The 20,769-nt window shown below is 43.7% G+C and overlaps 1 protein-coding gene across 2 annotated transcripts in view; it reads left to right on the forward strand.

Moving 5' to 3' along the window:
• The window catches only part of PREX2 (phosphatidylinositol-3,4,5-trisphosphate dependent Rac exchange factor 2), a 430,245-nt gene that overhangs the window by 296,734 nt on the left and 112,742 nt on the right, over positions 1-20,769 (forward strand). Inside the window, exons 26-32 of one of the 2 annotated variants that reach the window (XM_040432527.1) lie at positions 3,803-3,976; positions 7,702-7,820; positions 9,621-9,703; positions 10,135-10,225; positions 11,622-11,750; positions 15,181-15,222; positions 18,256-18,473. In XM_040432527.1, coding sequence (XP_040288461.1) covers positions 3,803-3,976; positions 7,702-7,820; positions 9,621-9,703; positions 10,135-10,225; positions 11,622-11,750; positions 15,181-15,222; positions 18,256-18,473 — 856 coding nt within the window. The remainder of the gene's footprint in view (positions 1-3,802; positions 3,977-7,701; positions 7,821-9,620; positions 9,704-10,134; positions 10,226-11,621; positions 11,751-15,180; positions 15,223-18,255; positions 18,474-20,769) is intronic. The other variant, XM_040432528.1, reaches the window with a different exon arrangement.

Below are 20,769 nucleotides of genomic sequence, written 5' to 3' on the forward strand. Positions count from 1 at the left end.
TGATCCGCAATATGCCGAACCCGATCACCCGGCAGACAACACACTGTTCGGCACTCACGGTCTCCGCAACAGATGACCATGTCTGTCCTCCTAATAATAGAGTCCCCTACCACCAGCATCTGTCTAATCTTTGCTGTACCTCCTTTTCCCATCCTTCCTGCAGCGGTCATCCTCCTGGTGGCTAGGAGAAATGCCCTTCTGCAGTGTTGCTGGCCCTGGACTTTCATCCCTAATATCAGCCAAACAGGCATATTTACTAGGGCGTTCCAGCTCAGGACTAGCCTCCCTGGCACTTTTTCCTTTACCTCTTCTTCCTATATTAACCCAACTGCTGATCTGATAGTCCTGATCTTGCCCTCCTCCTCCCACCTCCATTTCACTGACCCCAGTCAGTGCCTGCACAGTGAGGTCTAAGCCTCTCTCTAAGTCTGCAATGCCCCTAAGGCCCCTTTCACATGTGCGAGAATTTTGTGTGGGTGCAATGCGTGAGGTGAACGCATTGTACCCGCACTGAATCCGGACCCATTCACTTCATGGGTTCGCGTGAAAATTGCAAGCATCCGCAAGCGGTGCGATTTTCACGCATGGTTGCTAGGAGCTTATATGGATGAAAGCAAACCCTGACCCCATTAACGCGTATTTCACCTTATCCAATTGACCGCGCAGCTGGCATCGTCTTCTTGCTTCTTCTTTCAGGACCTGCAAAAGGACCTTTGATGACGTAATCACGCTCACCACGTGGTGAACCCGGTGACGTCAGCACAGGTCCTGCTGAATGAAGATAGAAATCTTCTATCTTCATTCAGCAGGACCTGCGCTGACGTCACCGCGCTCACCACGTGGTGAGCGCGATTACGTCATTAATGGTCCTTTTGCAGGTCCTGAAAGAAGAAGCAAGAAGACGATGCCAGCTGCGCGATCAATTGGATAAGGTGAGTTATAATATTTTTTTTTTAACCCCTCAATCCACATTTTAGTAAGCATTCTGTATTAAGAATGATATTATTTTCCGTTATAACCATGTTATAAGGGAAAATAATAAAATTAATAGAACACCTAACCCAAACTCGAACTTCAGTCAAGAAGTCTGGGTTCGAGTCTGGGTACCACATTCAGTTTTTTTTCACGCGCGTGCAAATTGCATTGCACTCGTGCGGAAAAAACTGAACATCGGAACGGAATCGCAGTCAAAACTGACTGCAATTGCGTGCCTGTTCGTGCGGTTTTCCCGCAAAGCACACGCGACGCATCCGGAGCAAATCCGGAACACCCGTGTGAAAGAGGCCTAAGTGTTTCAAGCTGCTTATTTAGATCCAAGATCTGGGCTTCCAAATATGCAACATGATTGCATCTAGTGCAAATGTATTCACCCTCGAAAGGCTCTTCAAGGCATGCATACATTGCACAGGACACACACTTAGTAGAATTGTCCATTGAGCACATGTTTAAATGGGGATAAACAGTAAAGAAGGAAAACATGAAATATAAGTTAAGATTTAGATCCTGTCTTCTGCAGTTGGAGGACTAGCTAGAATCAAGCCAACAACACACAAGGAAAATCTATCAAACCTTTCTTGCTCCTTGTCTTAAACTCTGGTTCTTTAACTCCACTTATTCAGCAGCCCACTTAGTAGAGCAAGATTCAGGTAGAGTGTAGTTTGTGGATACAGGTTGTCTAGATTCTGTTCTGGGCTGGATGTTATTTGGACTGGTGGGTAGGTTTGGTAGTGGGATCTGCCAGTCCACACCCTTCCAGTACACGTATTGCCTTTAGCTGGGGAGATCGCAGGTGAGGCCAGCTTGGCTGTAATCAAGGAGGGATAAAAAAACTCTCTGTGTAGGACATGGCAGAGAGAGAGGACTTGGGAACGGAAGCCTGCAGAGCCTCTGTGTGGTCTCAGCCAGGAGGGCTGAAGGGCCACGAGGCTGTGTGAAAGCCTGAGTTGTTGGGGGCCCAGCAACCCCTGCGGAAAGAGGTTTGTATGTTCAGAGTCGGGAGGACTTCTGTTCCATATGCCCCCAAGGTACTGGTGTGGTCACAGCCAGGAGGCTGTTGGACCTTAGGGCTGAGAAAAGCCGGATCATACCCAGTGTGTGAACTACGCTTAGAGGTGAGTTAGGGAAAATACTAATGTATTAGTGAGTGCCTATACGGGCAGGTGTTTATTTTCTTTTGTTCTGTCATGCTGGTGCTGGAGTCTCACCTTTCATCACTGGGGAGGGTTCAACTGTTTATGTTGAAGTGCCCACAATAAAGCACAGTATGGACTCCTGTTTGATGCGAAGTATGTCATTGCCGGCCCCTGAGAGAGAGCAATCCCTTACAGCATTTAGAAAAAGACAAAGGGGGAAAATATATGATTCCCCTTACGCTTTTTTGAAAAAGTCGGATTTTCATTGGATATCCATATCTGTATCCCCTTGCCATTGGCATTGTCTAATTCAGAAACTGGCAAAATAATGACTGAAATGTACAGCAGCTCTGAGCTTCCATAGATTTCATTTCAACACACAAAAAGCCGGAAAAAATATCTGCCTCGTCACAAATGACGAGCCACCTCCGTTAGCGCAGGCCAGCCTAGATAAATTCTAGCTTACCAGCAAGGGATCCCAAGAATAGACTGCATGGACTTTGCTTCGTCAAATGTATATATAGCCACCTTCAATCGAATAGTCCAGCAGTTAAAATTAAAATAAAAAATTACAATACACTATAGTCAAATTTAAAAGACCATGACTGCTTACACTTTTCAAGCAGATTAACCACCCTTTAATCATTGCTGTAGTTAATCTGCTCAAAACGTGCAAGCAATCATGTTGACTATGATGGATTTTAACTTTTTTTAAATACCAGATTTTTTATTTCATCTGCTAGACTATTCAATTAAAAGTGGCTATTTTTCATCTTCAAAATTACTCTGTGTGAACATAGCCCAAGGATGTATGTGTCCTATTGTTCAGATAATGTTTTCTTTCACTTCTTGGTTCCATTCCTATTTCCGGTAATTAAGGACAGACTAGACAGGAGAGAGAAATTCCAGAACTGTGCATGCAGCCAAATGTGGACAGTGTCAACGTATTCAAATTCTAAATTAACACTAGACTGTAATGGGTCGATTTCTTTTACAGGATGCTCAAGACTGAATTTAAAGAAACACTCCCTCGACATTTTTTTTATTCTGGCCTGTTAGAAAAGTACATGATGTAGATTGTAGTGAAGGTAATTTGTGAGTTACAGGATCCACTCCCTTCTGGTCCTCAGGTACATATATGTCATGCCACCCATATGTTGTCTCTCCTGCTGATACAGCGTCATATGTGTGGACAGGAAATCAGTTTCTCAATTCATTCCTATGGGAGCCTCAATGTCAGTTTCATAGGAATGCATAGAGGAACTGACTTCCTGTCCACACATAAGTTGGAGAGTCATAGAGTTGGTCACATGACACCACTAAGGACCAGAATGGAGCAAATAACACAAATATAAGATTACCTTCACTACAATTTATATCACGTAACTTTCCAACCGGACAGAGAATAAAGATTTCTGTGGGAGTGTTTCTCATAAGATGAATATATATATATATATATATTTTTTTTTTTTTAAAGTATGACTACATGTCACCTCAGATTGAACATTGGCCAAAAGCTGCTCCTTTGCCTGGTGCCCTTGTTGTTGCACCCATAGAAGCAGAGCAGAAACCCTTTAACTTGTTATAAAAATTTAGCCAATATGTGTAATAACCAAAGGCATTTTTGAATGATGTTTTCCCTCAAAAAGCTGTTTTCCTCTTCGTTGCAGGCTATTGTCTTCAATAACTTGCTCTCCCAAATGTGAGCGTAAAACAGAAAATGTTATAGGGATGGACAGCGATGAGAAAGGAGAGAAGAACGGGAAGAGAGTCTGCTTTAATGTTGCAGGAGAGGAACAAGAGGACTCGGGACATGATACCATCAGCAACAGAGACTCTTACAGGTAACTTCTATTTTATTATTAAGAACTGATGCATGAAATGTACTTTATACTATACAGTTATACAAAGATCAACATAGTTAAATAGATTTTTAATGAAAAAATAATATTTCCCACCTACATATATTCCAAAATCGTCATCTTAAGATTTCTAAGCCATGAAGCCATGCATTTTTTTTCTCACTTGTTTCTCCATTATGAAGTTCCTGATTTATTGCTTAAAGGGGTTGTGTCAGTTCAGCAAGTGCCATTTATCATGTAGAGAAAGTTAATGCAAGGCACTTCCTAATGTATGGTGATTGTCCACATTGCTTTCTTTGCTGGCTGGATTCATTTTTCCATCACGTTATACACTGCCCGTTTCCATGGTTATGACCACGCTGCAATCCATCAGCGGTGGCCGTGCTTGTACACTATAGAAAAAAGCACCAGCCTATGTGAGCTCCCACGGTCCCAGCCACCAGAGAGGCCAGAGCCTTTTCCTATAGTGTGCAAGCATGCCCACTGCTGATGGATTGCGGGGTGGTCGAGCAGTGTATAATGTAATGGAAAAATGAATCCAGCCAGCAAAGGAGGCAATATGGACAATCACAATACATTAGTAAGTGCTTTGTATTAACTTTCTCTACATGATAAATGATACTTGCTGAACGGACACAACCCCTTTAAGTCAGCCATACTTTACACATTCAATAGCTGGCAGCCAAATGATTATACGGCCAACAGCTATCGTTCTCAACTACCTCCCAACATCCCCATACACACACACGTTTGGTCCGGCCAAGTTTGTATGTGTTGTCAATGGGGAAATGTGAGAAGGTCGGTAGTCAGTGACATATCTGAACGGCAGGTTCAGCTGACCATACATTAATATGTAGGGGGCCTTTAGTATTTAATGAATGGATTAAAAGTATTACAAATAAGGCATTAGTGCTATGTGTAATGATTAGTGTTGATTGAGCATGCTCGGCAGAACACCAGTTCGGCTCGAGCTTCGCGATGCTTGGCACATCGCAGTGTTCGGCCGAATACCACGTGTGCTCGAGCGCGATGCTCAAGTCTCCTCTCTGCACGTTTGTTGGCTGCGTAAGTACTGCCACTCACTGTAATACGGTAGCCATGTTGGTTACTGGCATTACAGTGATTGGCTGGCCGGAACGCGTCATCGGGTGCTATAAAGCACCCAATGACACGTGGTTAGGCCAGTCTTAGTCAGGGAGAGCTGTGCTCTAGAAGGGACAGATAGTGTAGGGAATTGAATTTTATTTTTTTGTTAGGCAGGGTTGATGTTAGAGACCCAAAAGTCCTTTTAAGGACTATTGTTGTATCTGGCAGCAATAGATATTTTTAGCGCAACCCGAGCTGAATTGCATTTTAAAGAGTCAGCTCACCAGCAGCCCCTCAACCATATTTTTTTCCGATGGTCAGCTCAGCAGCAGGCACTCACCCCTAATGTTTTAGATGGTCAGCTCACCAGCAGACCCTCACCCCTAATGTTTTAGATGGTCAGCTCAGCAGCAGAACCTCACCCATAAATATTTTCCATGGTCAGATCGGCAGCAGGCACTCGCCCCTAATGTTTTAGAGAGTCCTCGGCATCAGACCCTCTTGGTGGGTACTGTATCCAATTTAAAGCTGGTCATATACATTAGATAGTAGTTAGTTGATGATCAAACAGTAGTCAAATAAACATCTGGTTAATGATCTTTTTGCAGACACAGCCATACGCACTTTTCTCCATATTGGCCCTTACAGTTGTTTATAATGCCCATATATGTTCAAGGAGACCGGACAATCTTTCGTCTAGCAAACATGGCTGACTTCTTATTAGAAGATAATGGTCTGCCATCAGTTTGCTAAAATGATCGTTCATTGTTAATTTTTAAACCGTGAACGTTTGTTTTGGCTGAAATCGTCTGTTTTGATCAACTCTAGACTAGTGTGTATGGCCACTAAAGGCTACCAGCGCACAGAGCAGATTTAGAGGTTTTTTTTGTTGCACAAATTCTCATGTGGAAAATCTGCCGCGTAATATGGTACCAGCAAAGTTTACAAACCTCATGTACACTTAGCTTTTTTTATTTCATGCAGAAACTGACCGGCCGTTCAGATTTTAAAATCCACAGCAAGTCAATTCTTTGCGCGGTTCTTTTGTCCAGATTTCAGAATCCACACCAAAAACTGCAAGTAAGACATTAATTTTTTGGTGCGGATTCGGTGCTGAATTTTTGCAAGACAGCGCACGGGTAGCTCAAGAAACCTAGCTGGTGTATGGAGACTTATTTTCAGGCAAAGCTCCAAAGTATGCAAATAAACTCATGGCATTCAAGCCAAATAATCCTCCAAAAGGAAGATGGGTCACTCAGAAAGTAGAAGTATGTATACTTACATAAGGCTACTTTCACATGTGCGACTTTCTTTCCAGTTTTGAGATCCAGCAGAGGATATCAAAACCAGAGGATATTAAAACCAGATTTAATACAACTGGTTGCATCCGTTCCGTTCGGATGCGGTTGCATTAAATAAAAAATGAACAAACCAGATCCGGCACTAATACTATTGTAAGACAATGGGCGCCGGATCCGTTTTTTACTTCCACAAAAAAAAAACGCATCTGGCACCATTGACTTACATTGTTTTTAGTGCCAGATCTGGCTTGTTCAGTTTCGCAAGCCGGACACAAAACCAAAAACCGATCAAAGAACACAACAAACAGGACTGGAATGCATTCTGAAGCATTCCGTTCTGGTTTGTTCAGTTTTGTTCCCATTGACAATAAATGGGGACAAAACTGAAGCATTTTCCTCGGGATTTGAGATCCTCTGCCGGATGTCAAAACCGGAAAGGAAATCGCATATCTGAAAGTAGCCTAACTTATAGAGAGGGGCCGAATCAATGTGCCTACTTCATTCACCGGGAAAAGGATGGGGACAGAACTGTCTGTGCCTACATCATTTACAGGGAAACATGGAGGCAATGTTATCTGTGAATGTATAATGTACGTGGCGAGACATAGAGACAGCACCGCCTGTGACAAAAGAATATACAGGTAGAGACAAGGAGGCAGTGATATCTGTGCCTACAGCAGCGAAGAGGTAGCAGTCGCTACTGGGCCCAGGAGCCTGAGGGGACCCGAAGACCCTTGTGCCACGTAAGAAGACACTGGTATTATAGAAAGTGCATGGTGGTCAAATTATACCTCTGGCTGGAGGAAGGGGTTAGATCAAGAAATTGGCGTGCCGCGGGGGAAGGGCTGCCGTTACAATTTTTGATTAAGGCAGCACGAAGGCTATGTGCTTCCCGACCAATGGCCACAAAGCACCGAGGGAAGGGGGGGCCCAAACTGAACCCTTGCACTAGGGCCCATGAGCCTTTAGCTATGCCCCTACCTACAGCATTTGGTTGGAGATACAGGGAGGTAGAAATATTTGTGCCATTATACATTATTTACAGGGAGAGACAGGAACACAGTAATATCTGTAGCTACTTCATTTACTGAGAGAGTCCAGGAGTCACTAGCCTACCTCTGTTGCCAACACTTTACACTAAAATTTAGGCACAGGCCTCCCCTTGCTGTCACTTGGGCAATTACTGTATGACAGGCTCGTCCATTGTAAGAGCTGAGCTATTCTTCACATTAAATAAGAACATATTTCATGCTTACTATTCTACTTTTCAAATTTAATTGCTGATTGTTAAATTGCTGAACTTATTAGACGTCATTTTAGATATGTTCTTTATTCTATGTGCAGCGACTGCAACAGCAACAGAAACTCCATTGCATCCTTCACAAGTGTCTGCAGCAGCCAGTGCAGTTCTTACCTTCACAGCGACGACATGGATTCTGGTAAACCCACTTTAAATATTATCAACCTTTTTTCTATTTAAAGAAAACCTCTCCAGGCGACATCTAAAGACGTACACCTCTGTGATCCGCTGATCGTTGAGGGTCTAGCTCCTGTAACCTCAGAAATTTTCTTTCACTGATATATTTTCCCTACAGCAGCCACTGCAGCCATGTATTTGGGTCTTTTATGAGGTAACCCCTTTAACCCCCAACAGTCCCATTAAAAATTGGAAAAACCCTCTTGAAAATGTCACTTTTGTTTTTGTAGATTTTAAATGTATGTCCTGTCCCCACCGCTGGGCTTGGTGTCTGTGTCGCCCAGGCCAGCTCTTCCTCGCCCTGCAGCGCTGAAAACCACATCCCTCAACAGGGGTGATATGTGACACTTGCAGCCAATCACAGGCATCAGTGTTAACTTGCTCCCTTTGTGTCACGTGACCTGTTGTCATGACAAAACGGGGGCATGTCTCCTCTGTGGCCTGTTATTGGCTGCAGCAGTCACGTGTCCCCCTGTCGATGGATGTTGATTTCAGTGCTGCAGGGACAGGAAGAGTCAGCAAAAGGGGACGGGGGGGACGGGGGGGCTGCTTTAACCCTTTATATTTCAGTATGTGTAGTAGCTAGAGATGGTTTGGTTTGAAAACTGATAATCTAGCTTCAAAACAGAACCAGGATAATAGCCATATACTGTAGATAGATGAATCCCTATATAGTGTAATGCAAGGCACCAACAAACAGACCAGTGATGAAAGCAAAAAGGTGTTTATTCACCAGAAACATAAACGTCCAGGACACTTGCTGGTAACAAGGAATAATAACAAAAACCAGGCAAGGAGATTCCAGGAATAGTCCCAACCAGTTGCTGAATGATGCTGTGCACTTGGCAGTCGAGTCACTCCAGATCTTGGGCCCGCTGCAAAGGACAAAGTTCCTGGCAGTCTTCAGTCACTAGCAGTTGTGACCTATACCTGGTTGAGGGAAAATAACAGTGGGCACTGATCACCCTGAGAGACCTCCTTTTAAATGCCTGCTGACCAATCCCAGGGTGCCAAGTGTCCACTACCATAGGTGAACAAATTGCCCTGCACCTGAGTACATGGCCTAAGGCAATCACAAGTTGATTAACCCATGGCTGGCTCCCTAATCCACTTTGCTCTTGTGAGTCAGTATATTATGCGCCACTGGTCGACGAAGCGCATAAGAAGCGCGTACTCGCGACCGTGTATCCCTTTGCGAACCTGCCCTCGTGCGTACACACGGACGCATGATTGACTCAGCGCGAGTATGCGAGCGCGTGGACCCAGATGCGGAAACGGAAGTCGCAGGAGACACCGGAGACAACCCTGGCCGCGGCGTCTTGTCACTCGCCTGGCCACTCTGTCCCCGGGACTCCGACGGTCCTCCCCTCCGATGTCCACGTGAACGCATCCCCGCACTGGCTCGCAAAGGGGTCAGCGCTGGTGCATCAGAGACACGCATAACCTGTCCCGCAACTCCACGAGGACCCCTCTTGGTTCCCCTGGAGTGCAAAGCAGGTGAGGATCTTACATATAGTCTATAGAAATCTGGAATGAAAGCACATGAAACCCAATTTCTAAAGACTGTAAGTCGCTACCTATAGCAGCTAATGCTTCCGTCCTGGTCTTTTTTTAAAGCTTTTATTGACAGATTTCAAATAAGATGTGAAGTTTTAAAGCAGTCATGCCCCCCCCACCCCTTCTCAACCTGCTGCCTGAGGGGTTGATATTTTTTTTTTGCTGTTTTAGTGATTTAGCGATACCTTTAACTTTTCTATCATAGGAGATGAGATGCCTTTAAATGTACGGATTTCCCATGAGAAACAGGACAAATTACATAGTTGCTTAGAACATCTATTTAGTCAGGTGAGTAATTAATACAGTAATAAATAAGTTAACATAGGGTTATGTTTACATGTACAAGTAACTGTGTGATGGAAAGCCGAACCGCTAATATATGAGTAAAATGGAGTGTTTTATTGTGGTTTTGCCTTGTGTTTTTTCCTAAAGAAAGAGTTCTAGAGAATGTTTCTCCAAAGAGGAATAATAGAACCGTATATGCAAAGTGAATAGAGGAAACATGTCATGTATGCCCAAGACATGTTCTATAAATTCAAAGCGTTTGTCTGTAAGTGGTTTCCAGGGTCCCGCACAAGCATCTGATTTTACCAGGGTATGATGCTTCTGCTGCAGGGGTAATGGAGTCTTACATTCAGATGAATGGCCGTCCATGTAGAACATAGAATAAATTAAAAATTTCCTTCCTTTTTTGATTAAAATCTCCTGTATTCTACTAGGTGGAATCAATAACTAATCTTCTTAGAGGACCAGCTGTGGCCAGGGCATTTGAGCAGACAAAATATTTCACTCCTGGGCGAAGTTTACAAGGTACACACAGTACATCTTCTTGTCTCTAATGAATCAACTAATATTACCCATGGCTGCAGCGATCACATACAGCATGGCAGGTCCTTTGTCTGAGCGTGCATCTGTGAATGACAGGCCACGCACACAGTCTCAATAAATCCCAACGTGCCAAAATATGTTCATGTACCAGCCAACTTTTTATTTCTGTTTTAAAGAGTAGCTGTCATCTCTCTCGACACATCTGTTTTAGTAACTACAAGCATTCGCCTTCTGGAGAATCTCTTCTTATGTCTCTTTGTTGTTCCATTCATTTATTATTCCTTCTAGAACTTATGAATCAATTGCTAGCAGTTTGCAGTGAAGGTCCAGATGTGTGTTACCAGTTGGGGGGCGTGTTCCTGACCAGCCTGACACTGGCATCAATGATTAGATAATGTCTTCTGTGCAGGGACACACCTTCAGCTAGTAACACCCATCTGGACTTTCATTGCAAACTGCTAGTAATTCCTTTGTAACTTCTAGCAGGAATAAAAAAGGAATGATACAGCATAGAGATATAAGAATAGATGCTCCAGAAATGTTATTATGTGGGGTTTCAAGTAGTTGCTGACACAGATATGTCAGGAGAGGTGACATCTCCTCTTAAAAGATGAAATTTGAATTTAAGAGCTGAACCTGGACATATCCCCATTTTCACCCAGGCAGCCCCCTTGACATTTCATACTCCGATGCTCTCCTTTGCCCTGCACTGAATTGTGCAGGGCAAAGGCTTTTTATGGAGATCCGGTGACATACCGGGCTTTCCATAGGGTAAGCTAGGCAGAGGCTTCCGCCTAGCGATGAGCCCGGTGACGTCACTGGCACTGATAGGCAGGCTTTAGTGCTGCCCAAGCCTGTAAAAACGGCTACGGCAGCGCTAAAGTCCACCCATCAGTGCAGCTGACTTCACCGGCAACACTGCTGGGCTGAAGCCTCCATCCGGCAGTGTGTTATTGTAAATAAAGAAGCCCTTGCCCTGCGCGATCCTGCGCAGGGCAAGGGAGAGAATCGGAGCATGAAATGCTCTGGTGCTCATGTCAGAGGGGCTGGATGGGTGAAAGAGATATGTTAATTTTACATTCATATACTGCGCTGAATGAAGATGCGGATACATAACTTATTTTATAAAGTTAGTAATTGCATATTTTTCTTTGGAACACCGGAGCTTCAGGTTATGCCTTCAGGTGTGCAATGAGTGGTGGAATTGTTGCAACTATACATGGTTGTCCATGCATTTGTTTGACAGATTAAAGGAAGTGACTAACCAGATAATGCAAAGCTATTAAGGGAAGATGATAAATGATTTTAGTTTGGATTAATTTCTTTCTACTATTCAGAATATTAGAAATGTTTCTGTTCTGTTTCTTGCATTTTGTAGAATTTCAACAGGAAATGGAACCTAAATTAAGCTGTCCAAAGCGCTTACGACTTCACATTAAACAGGACCCTTGGAATCTGCCCAGTAGCGTCCGCGTTCTTGCTCAGAACATTAAAAAGTTTGTAGAAGGTGAGATTTCATTTGTAAATTCTTGTTATTTGTTTGACTACAATGTTCATGAGTTGAACACACAATCAGATATTAGTCTGTCCAAGACAGCCTTGGATAATTCTTCTGCATGTGATGGCAGCTGCATTTCCATGTGATCTTCTTCTCCATGACTTCATGTTATCTGCCCTTTTGTTCACCCAAAGGTCCTTTTACACTGCTCATCTGAGCAGACGGTTGTTGGGAAGGAAGCGTTTCTTCCCAACAATCACTTGCTGATTACATGTAGCGATCTCATCCACACTATGGGGAGGAGACATCACTAATGCCATCGCTCGTCCCCATACAGAATCATTGTTTGCAGGCAGCAGAGACTGTTTAGAGGGTAGGATCTGCTGCCGGCAGTCAATGATTTAGATGACGGCATGAAAGATCCAAACACTCATTCATCAGGTAATCTGCTGGTGTAAAGGTGCTACCGATTATTGTTAACGCCTATTTCTGCAAATGAGTGTTAGCGATAATCTTACCGATGTTTGGGCAGTGTAAAGGAGCCTTAAGCCGATTCTGTCAAGTCAGTTTTCTCATTCTGAAATTGACTAGGTTTACCTTTTGTTCCAACTCTTACGTCTATATTATACATGTCCCCTGGGTGTCTTTTATGTTTTCATCTCGTGGTTTCAGATTGTTGATGCTTGCAATTACTCACAGGTAGCGTTAACCATGCATTTTCCTATTTGTATAGCTAATGTTTTTTTTGTACACAAACTATATCTAATAGCTAAGGTTTACCATATAATTTATAACAGTATTGGTCAATCCCACCAAAATCAGCAAGATCCATCAGTAATATAATGTATATGTTGGCTTCCTGACTGCCCCAATGTCAGGGGAAGGAAGGTGGTGCATGTTGGATTTCAGCATACCCAAACATTTCATTCTGCTGGACGATAATCACCGCCACACGTGTCTGGTAGTAATTCCATGTCTATTATTGGGAAGTCAGATGCCAATTTTAAGAAAAAAAAGAATGCCATCAATTATAAAACTGAGACTTGTGCTGTACAGACCTGAATATGACTACTCTTATATTCATTTTTTTTTTCATTCTGAAATCCTGAAAGCAAATCCTCTAACTATTATTTGATCTGACATGTAGGGCTCATTTAGACGGCCGTATGCTGTCAGCAAAAATGTGGATCAGTTTTTTTGCAGATTAGATGCTGTCCCATTCACTTCTATTGGGCCTTTTCTTCCATTGCACAGCTCATCAAAACAAATTAAACATGTCCTATACTTATCAGTGAAAATCAGGACATGGCCGTTATTGAAGTCTATGGGTCAGCAAAAAAATGGAATGCAATCAGTTTTTTTGCGGACATGCTGAACTGTCCGCAAAAAAAATGGATCCGCATTTTTGCGGACAGCATACGGCCGTCTGAATAAGCCCTTAGTAACATAGAAACTAGATATTACTAGGCAATTTCACATTAAAGGGAATCTGTCATCAGCATTCTCCCTATCAAACAATTTGCATAGACACATAGCTGTGGCTCACCTGATTAGAATGCTATTTTTCTTTTGTTCATCTGAGGATCCGTTCCAAAGTTTTGATACCTTTTCTTAAAGTAGGTCTTTGGTGCAGTAAGGGCATCACCAGTGATCCCGTTGCACCCAAGTTCCACTCCTTTCTGTGGCCAAACCCTTCTACGCTGCTTTGCCACTGCCTGGATCTGCCATTCAAAGCAGAGAGGAAAGGGCTCACCACAATAAGGATTGGAGCTTGGGTGCAAGCAGGGACGGACTCAGAACTTTTATGAATACCTTAGTGCACCACAAAATACTGTCCCGGCAGAACCAAATAGCACAGCACAGCTCCTAGCATTAATTAAATCTGAGAGCATCAGATCATTATGTACCTGGTCAATGACCATGAGAAGGGCTCGGCCGGACCTGTGGGCATCACTCCACCAGGAAATTTCCCTGTAGGGTTTAAATCCAGTCTGCCCCTGGATGCAAGAGAAGCAATGGTGATGCCCTCATTGCACCAAAGGCCTAATTTGCATATTAAGTCAAAGTAAAAAGTATCATAACTCTGAAATGGAGACTTGGATCAACCAATGAAAAACATTGCTTTAAAAGGGTTGTCCAGACTTTTAGTATTGATGACCTATCCTCAGGATAGGTCATCAATATCAGATCGGCGGGGTCTTACAGCTGTATAAGGAGACGGAGCATGCTGTGTGCCATCTCCCTTATCTCTTCCTGTTCACTGCTGCTTTGCAATAGACAGCAGCGGTGAACAGGATGAGAGACGGCATGTGCGCACTGAGGAAAGGTCGTCAATATTAAAAGCCCAGAGAGCTACAGTACAGACCAAAAGTTTGGACACACTTTCTCATTCAAAGAGTTTTCTTTATTTTCATGACTATGAAGGCATCAAAACTATGAATTAACACATGTGGAATTATATACATAACAAACAAGTGTGAAACAACTCAAAATATGTCATATTCTAGGTTCTTCAAAGTAGCCATCTTTTGCTTTGATTACTGCTTTGCACACTCTTGGCATTCTCTAGATGAGCTTCAAGAGGTAGTCCCCTTGTTTGTTATGTATATAATTAATGTGTTAATTCATAGTTTTGATGCCTTCATAGTCATGAAAATAAAGAAAACTCTTTGAATGAGAAGGTGTGTCCAAACTTTTGGTCTGTACTGTATGTGTTTATCCAAACAGCTGGATCGGGTGGTTGCTGGTGACAAATTCCTTTTAATGATTAATAGTAACTCAAGAGAATCTTTTATGATCCAAAAAGTCATGCATGTTCAGTATCCAAGACATGAACCCTAAGTATCATAATATCTCTCTCTGTCAATGGTTCAGCCATCTATCTCTTTCTAGGGTTTAATCATGGCCTTAGAGAGGCTTATGACTGTGAAAAAAACAATATCCGCCATAAAATGACATTTCATTGCGGTCAGCTGGATGCATCCATACAGCATTGTAGAGTAATTCCAAGAAGAATGCAGTGTCAGCACTTACTGTAATGTATTTTGATGGCAAGGGAATCATTTTCCAGAAGATTTATGAGTATGTTTATTTTACCGAAATCCAAAGGAGATTAAAGCAACAGTTATCTGCTTTCCGCAGGCTAATTTAGCTTATTTCCCACAGCTCCACATCTCCAATTTGAATGTAGTGCCCTAAACCATCAAATAGTTTCTTTTGATGGTTCCTTTCATTAAAAGACTGATCCTGGCAACTACCTCTGAAACCAGATAAAATGAGCTCCGACAAATGCGTGAGAAGTTCATCAAGATTACCATCTTGAGTTTTGTTGGGAAGCATAGCAGTTGATAAATAATCTGACTTGCTTTACAAGGATGACAGCAAGGTGAATGTAGAAAGCATGAGGTCTAACGTAACAATTTTTATATATTAATTTCAGAGGTGGAAACAAGGATACTGTTGGCCCTGCTTGAATATACAGGTATGAATATTGTCGCGTTTAATGATGCCATTGCTAAATTCTACATTTAGTCTTCCATATATCAAGAATAAAATTACGTTACTTCTGTCTATTTGCACATCTCAAACTTCTAAAGGATTTCTCTTGGTATCTGAAATGGCTTTAAGCCATGTACATGTGTTTTGGAAGCTCCAAAGGTGTCTCAAGATGTAAAGGGATATGAAAATCTGAGAACTCATTAGAAGGAATGACTCTCTTGAGGAACTGGTTAGAAAGGTGTAGGAATATAGGATTCTTAGAATATAATTATTACATGCATACAGGTCAGTGGTATATTTGAAAATGAAACATCTCTAATGATCTCAACATATTTCTACGAACTATACACATAAGACATGGATCAAATGTTTGAGTGACACTGTTAGGCCTCATGCACACGACCGTTGTGTGCATCCGTGGCCGTTGTGCCGTTTTCCATTTTTTTTCGCTGACCCATTGACTTTCAATGGGTCCGTGGAAAAATCGGAAAATGCACCGTTTTGCAGCCGCATGCGTGATCCGTGTTTCCTGTCCTTCAAAAAAATAAGACCTGTCCTATTTTTTGGACGGACAACGGTTCACGGACCCATTCAAGTCAATGGGTCCGTGAAAAAACATGGATGCACACAAGAATGGCATCCCCGTCCGTGGCCGTAGGCTACTTTCACACAGACGGATCCGCTGATCCGTCTGCATAAAAGCTTTTTCAGAGCTGAGTTTTCACTTCGTGAAAACTCAGATCCGACAGTATATTCTAACACAGAGGCGTTCCCATAGTGATGGGGACGCTTCTAGTTAGAATATACTTTAAACTGTGTACATGACTGCCCCCTGCTGCCTGGCAGCACCCGATCTCTTACAGGGGGCTGTGATCCACACAATTAACCCCTCAGGTGCTGCACCTGAGGGGTTAATTGTGCGTATCATAGCCCCCTGTAAGAGATCTAGTTCTGCCAGGCAGGAGGGGGCACACCCCCTCCCTCCCCAGTTTTAAATTCATTGGTGGCCAGTGGGCCTCCCCTCCCTCCCTTGTATTTAACACATTAGTGGCCAGTGCGGCCGGCCCCCCCTCCCTCCCCTGTAGTTAACACATTGGTGGCCAGTGCGGCCGGCCCCCCCTCCCTCCCCTGTAGTACTGTAGATTCATTGTTGGCCAGTGGGCCCCCCCTCCCTCCCCCTCCTAGATAAAATCTCCCCCCCTATCATTGGTGGCAGCGGAGAGTACCGATTGGAGTCCCAGTTTAATTGCTGGGGCTCCGATCGGTAACCATGGCAACCAGGACGCTACTGCAGTAAGTGACAGGTCTGTGCTATAAGCAATGCGCCGCACAGACCTTTCACTTAGCAGTAGGAGGAGCGCCCGGCCGGTCACAGACTTCGCAGCTCGCAGGTAAGTATAATGCTTCTAAAAATTGCTAAGTAACCATGGCAACCAGGACTGCAGTAGCGTCCTGGTTGCCATGGTTACCGATCGGAGCCCCAGCGATTAAACTGGGACTCCGATCGGTACTCTCTGCTGCCACCAATGATAGGGGGGTAGATTTTAATTAGGAGGGGGAGGGAGGGGGGGCCGGCCGCACTGGCCACCAATGTGTTAACTACAGGGGAGGGGGGCCGGCCGCACTGGCCACCAATGTGTTAACTACAGGGGAGGGAGGGGGGGCCGGCCGCACTGGCCACCAATGTGTTAAATACAAGGGGGGGAGGGGGGGCCTCACTGGCCACCAATGAGTTAAATACAGGAAAGGGAGGGGGGGCCGCACTGGCCACCAATGAGTTAAATACAGGGGGGGGTCTGCCCCCTGCTGCCTGGCAGCACCTGCCAGGCAGCAGGGGGCAGTCATGTACACAGTTCTTTTAGTATATTCTAACCTGAAGCGTCCCCATCACCATGGGAACGCCTCTGTGTTAGAATATACTGTCGGATCTGAGTTTCACGATCTAACTCAAATCCGATGGTATATTCTAACATAGAGGCGTTCCCATGGTGATGGGGACGCTTCAAGTTAAAATATACCATCGGATTGGAGAAAACTCAGATCCGATGGTATAAAAGGGACTCCTGACTTTACATTGAAAGTCAATGGGGGACGGATCCGTTTGCAATTGCACTATATTGTGTCAACGTCAAACGGATCCGTCCCCATTGACTTGCATTGTAATTCAGGACGGATCCGTTTGGCTCTGCACGGCCAGGCGGACACCAAAACGACTTTTTTTTCATGTCCGTGGATCCTCCAAAAATCAAGGAAGACCCACGGACGAAAAAACGGTCACGGATCATGGACCTACGGACCCCGTTTTTGCGAACCTTAAAAAAAAACGGTCAAATGCAATTGTAGCTTTTGAGTTATGCCTTTTGCACACAGGCATATATCTGGCTCTCCCCAACATCTGCTGTCATTTGTATTTCAACATGGCCTATCATTTTGTTCTGAGGGACATAAGCCACCATCAGAGGAGTCTGGCAGCAACTTTCTCCCCAGTCAGAATATTTCTATGTTGTGCTGAGCAGGTATGGTAGGGGGAAGTCAGGAGAGATAGCTTTCTTCTTTGGCCAACTGGCATCTCATATCATGATCAGGCATAAATGTCTGAAAACAATGCAGTTATTTATTTTACTGTAGGTGAGGATAAATAAATTACACTAGATATGTTAGTTAGTGGTAAAAAAAATACCTTTATGCACTGTTTATGCTAAAGATGGCCATATGTATGAGATAATTATCAGTTGAGCATGCATGTATGGGAGAGGGGCAAATGCTGCTGTCAGAGACCTCGGGTAGTGCCTTATGTCCCTGCCAAACAAAAGGATCAGACTTTGAAATCAAACATGTCCAGTCGCTATCTCCTCCAACATCAGCTGCCAGGGGAGTCAGGAGGCTACCATACACATTAGATGGGCAGCCACCTTGGTGCGTTCCATCAATACATGTCTACTGTGTATGACATACAGGTGTAAGTTATCTTAATGTGAGTGATAATGCAATTAATGGCAGATGTTTTCCTCTGCAGATAGTGAAGTACAGCTGAGGAGAGACATGGTGTTCTGCCAGAGTTTAGTGGCCACTGTCTGTGCCTTCTCCGAGCAGCTTATAGCTGCATTAAATCACATATATGACAGCAACAGAGAATATGAAGTGGAAACACAAGAAGCTAGTAGAAGATGGTTGGAGCAGATTGCTAATGCCGGTGTTCTCTTCCACTTCCAGTCTCTTCTCTCTCCAAATATGGTAATGGTCATTACTATTCCTGTGTATTACTAACATCTGGGGGTTGTTATTTAAGGACTTTTCAAGGACTTCTAGCATTGATGGTCTTTCCAAAGGTAGGATTGTGGAGGTCCAACCCTAGGGACCTGTGTCAGTCAATAGAATAGAGCGGCCCCTGCTCGACTCGGGGTAGATTGTAAATATCTGATTGGTGAAGGTTCAAGCAGAATCAAGGAGCCCATCCCCTTCAATGTTTACACAGGCACAGTGGCCTGCCTGAGATCAGTCTTATTTTAATGAATAGGACAGAGCCGCAGTCCCTGGCATAGCCACAACTGTATGTATGGTGCTGTGCCTGAGTAAACAACATGGTCAGACCTCCGCCAATGAATATTAAAGGTATTATCTGGTACCTAGATATTGATGACCTATCCTCAGGATCGGTGGAGGTAGACCCTGCACTTCCACTGATCAGATGTTTCAGACAGCCACCAACGTCAAAAATTAGACAGTGGAAGATGCTGTAAAAGGGAGGTGGGTAGTGGCCGTGCTGGGGTACTGCAGCTCAACTCCCATTCAAGTGAATAGGATCTGAGATGCAGTGCATTGGCGCTGTAAACGACATATGTAAAGATAAGAAAGCTGTACACATTGCTTTCAATTATTCATTTTACTTCTGATATTAAAGGGGTTGTCTCTTCTTAGACATTTGTGGCATATCACTAGGATATGCAAACAATGTCAGGTCTTTCCCCAGAACGAAGAGAAGCAGCGCATATGTGACCACCCTCCATTCATTTCTATAGGACTTCCCAAAATAGACTTCCCAAAATAGCTGAGCGCTGGCTTGGCTATCTCCAGCACTCCCACAGACGTGATTGGAGCAGTGTTTGCCCTTGTGCAGTGCGTTCTCCAGTCATTTCTATGGGACTTCTGAAAATAACCGCAGGAAGAGAGCACGCTGCACATGCACGGGGCGTTTTCCTTTACTTCCAGAGGCCCCTTATGCCACCATTGTCTAAGATGAGACAACCCCTATAGTGTTCAAAATGTTCAGAATTATAAGGTGAATGCCCATGTGGCAGGTGGCCAGAAAAATGGCTTAAAAGCCCCTTAACTCTGGCAACAAGCCATAGCTCTGACCAACTCAAACCCAACTGTTTGGCAGGGCTCTCAAAATCTCTTTTGTTATAATTGTAAAATCTCTTACACTCAATAAACTCTCTGCTTTAAAACGTTGCTGTCTTTGAGACAAGAGACTTTTGTTTAAAGAAGTACAAGAATTGCCAAGCTTCTTTATCAGTACAATGCATTTCCACTGCCGGCAATATACTACTGTCAACCACCCTGCCTAGTTTCATGGTCAAAGACAGTATTTTAAATAGGGGCCTGGAAGAGAACAAGGCAGCGAGGCTCCGCACATAAATCCAGAAGTAGTTAAAGGGAACATGTCAGTAGATTCATGTTCTCCAACCACAGATATCATCAAGTCATTACAAAAAGCTATGTTTTAGTTTTAATGTGAGCTACAGGAGAAATGTCCACTGGTTGGCTGCCCTTAGGCTTCTCCTTAGCCTAATTGACAAGTATATTTGTGTATAGAAGGACACCTGGCAATCAAGCATAGCTGGGTGAGGTCATCAGGATCTGATCCGTGGTGATCCAACACTCGGGACGAAGATTAGCTGGCTGAAGAGGCACCAGTGCTCACTGTAGCACTGCGGCTTTCTCATAGCTTTGCCTTGGCCATGTGATGTCATGTTCATCAGTGACGTGGCTTGAAGTGAATGGGGATGAGCTGTGATACCAAGCTGAGCCACTATCAAATAGACTACACTGTGCTTGGTGAGTAGAGAGCACGCCACGGCACTGCTGAGACCGCCGGTGCCTTCTCAAACAATTGATCAGTGGGGGTCACAGGTGTTGGACCCGTACCAATCAGATACTAAGATAGGATAGGTCATGAGTTTCCCGGAAACCCCTGTAATACTTCTCAAATACAAGAGTTTTCTACCCTGTTTCTTTTCTGGGCAATGATGTGAGCTAAAAGGAGAAAACCCCTTTATTATATTCCTTACCATTGTGCATGACAATTCATTTATTTCGAAGTAGTTTCTTTTTGGAAAGGTGGAATGCAATCTCTTGTAGAAAAATGTTAGTTGGATTAGGCAGATGTTGCAAACGTTTTAACAAACCGTGAAAAATGAACGATTGATAATAGAGCAAATGAATGCTGTGCTTGATAAGCACATGTACCAATTGAAACCCAAAGGGAGTATATATCTTCCATTTCATTGTTCTTGTAGACTCCATTGTA

The sequence above is a fragment of the Bufo bufo genome, chromosome 5, assembly GCF_905171765.1.
Source record: "Bufo bufo chromosome 5, aBufBuf1.1, whole genome shotgun sequence".
NCBI lineage: Eukaryota > Metazoa > Chordata > Amphibia > Anura > Bufonidae > Bufo > Bufo bufo.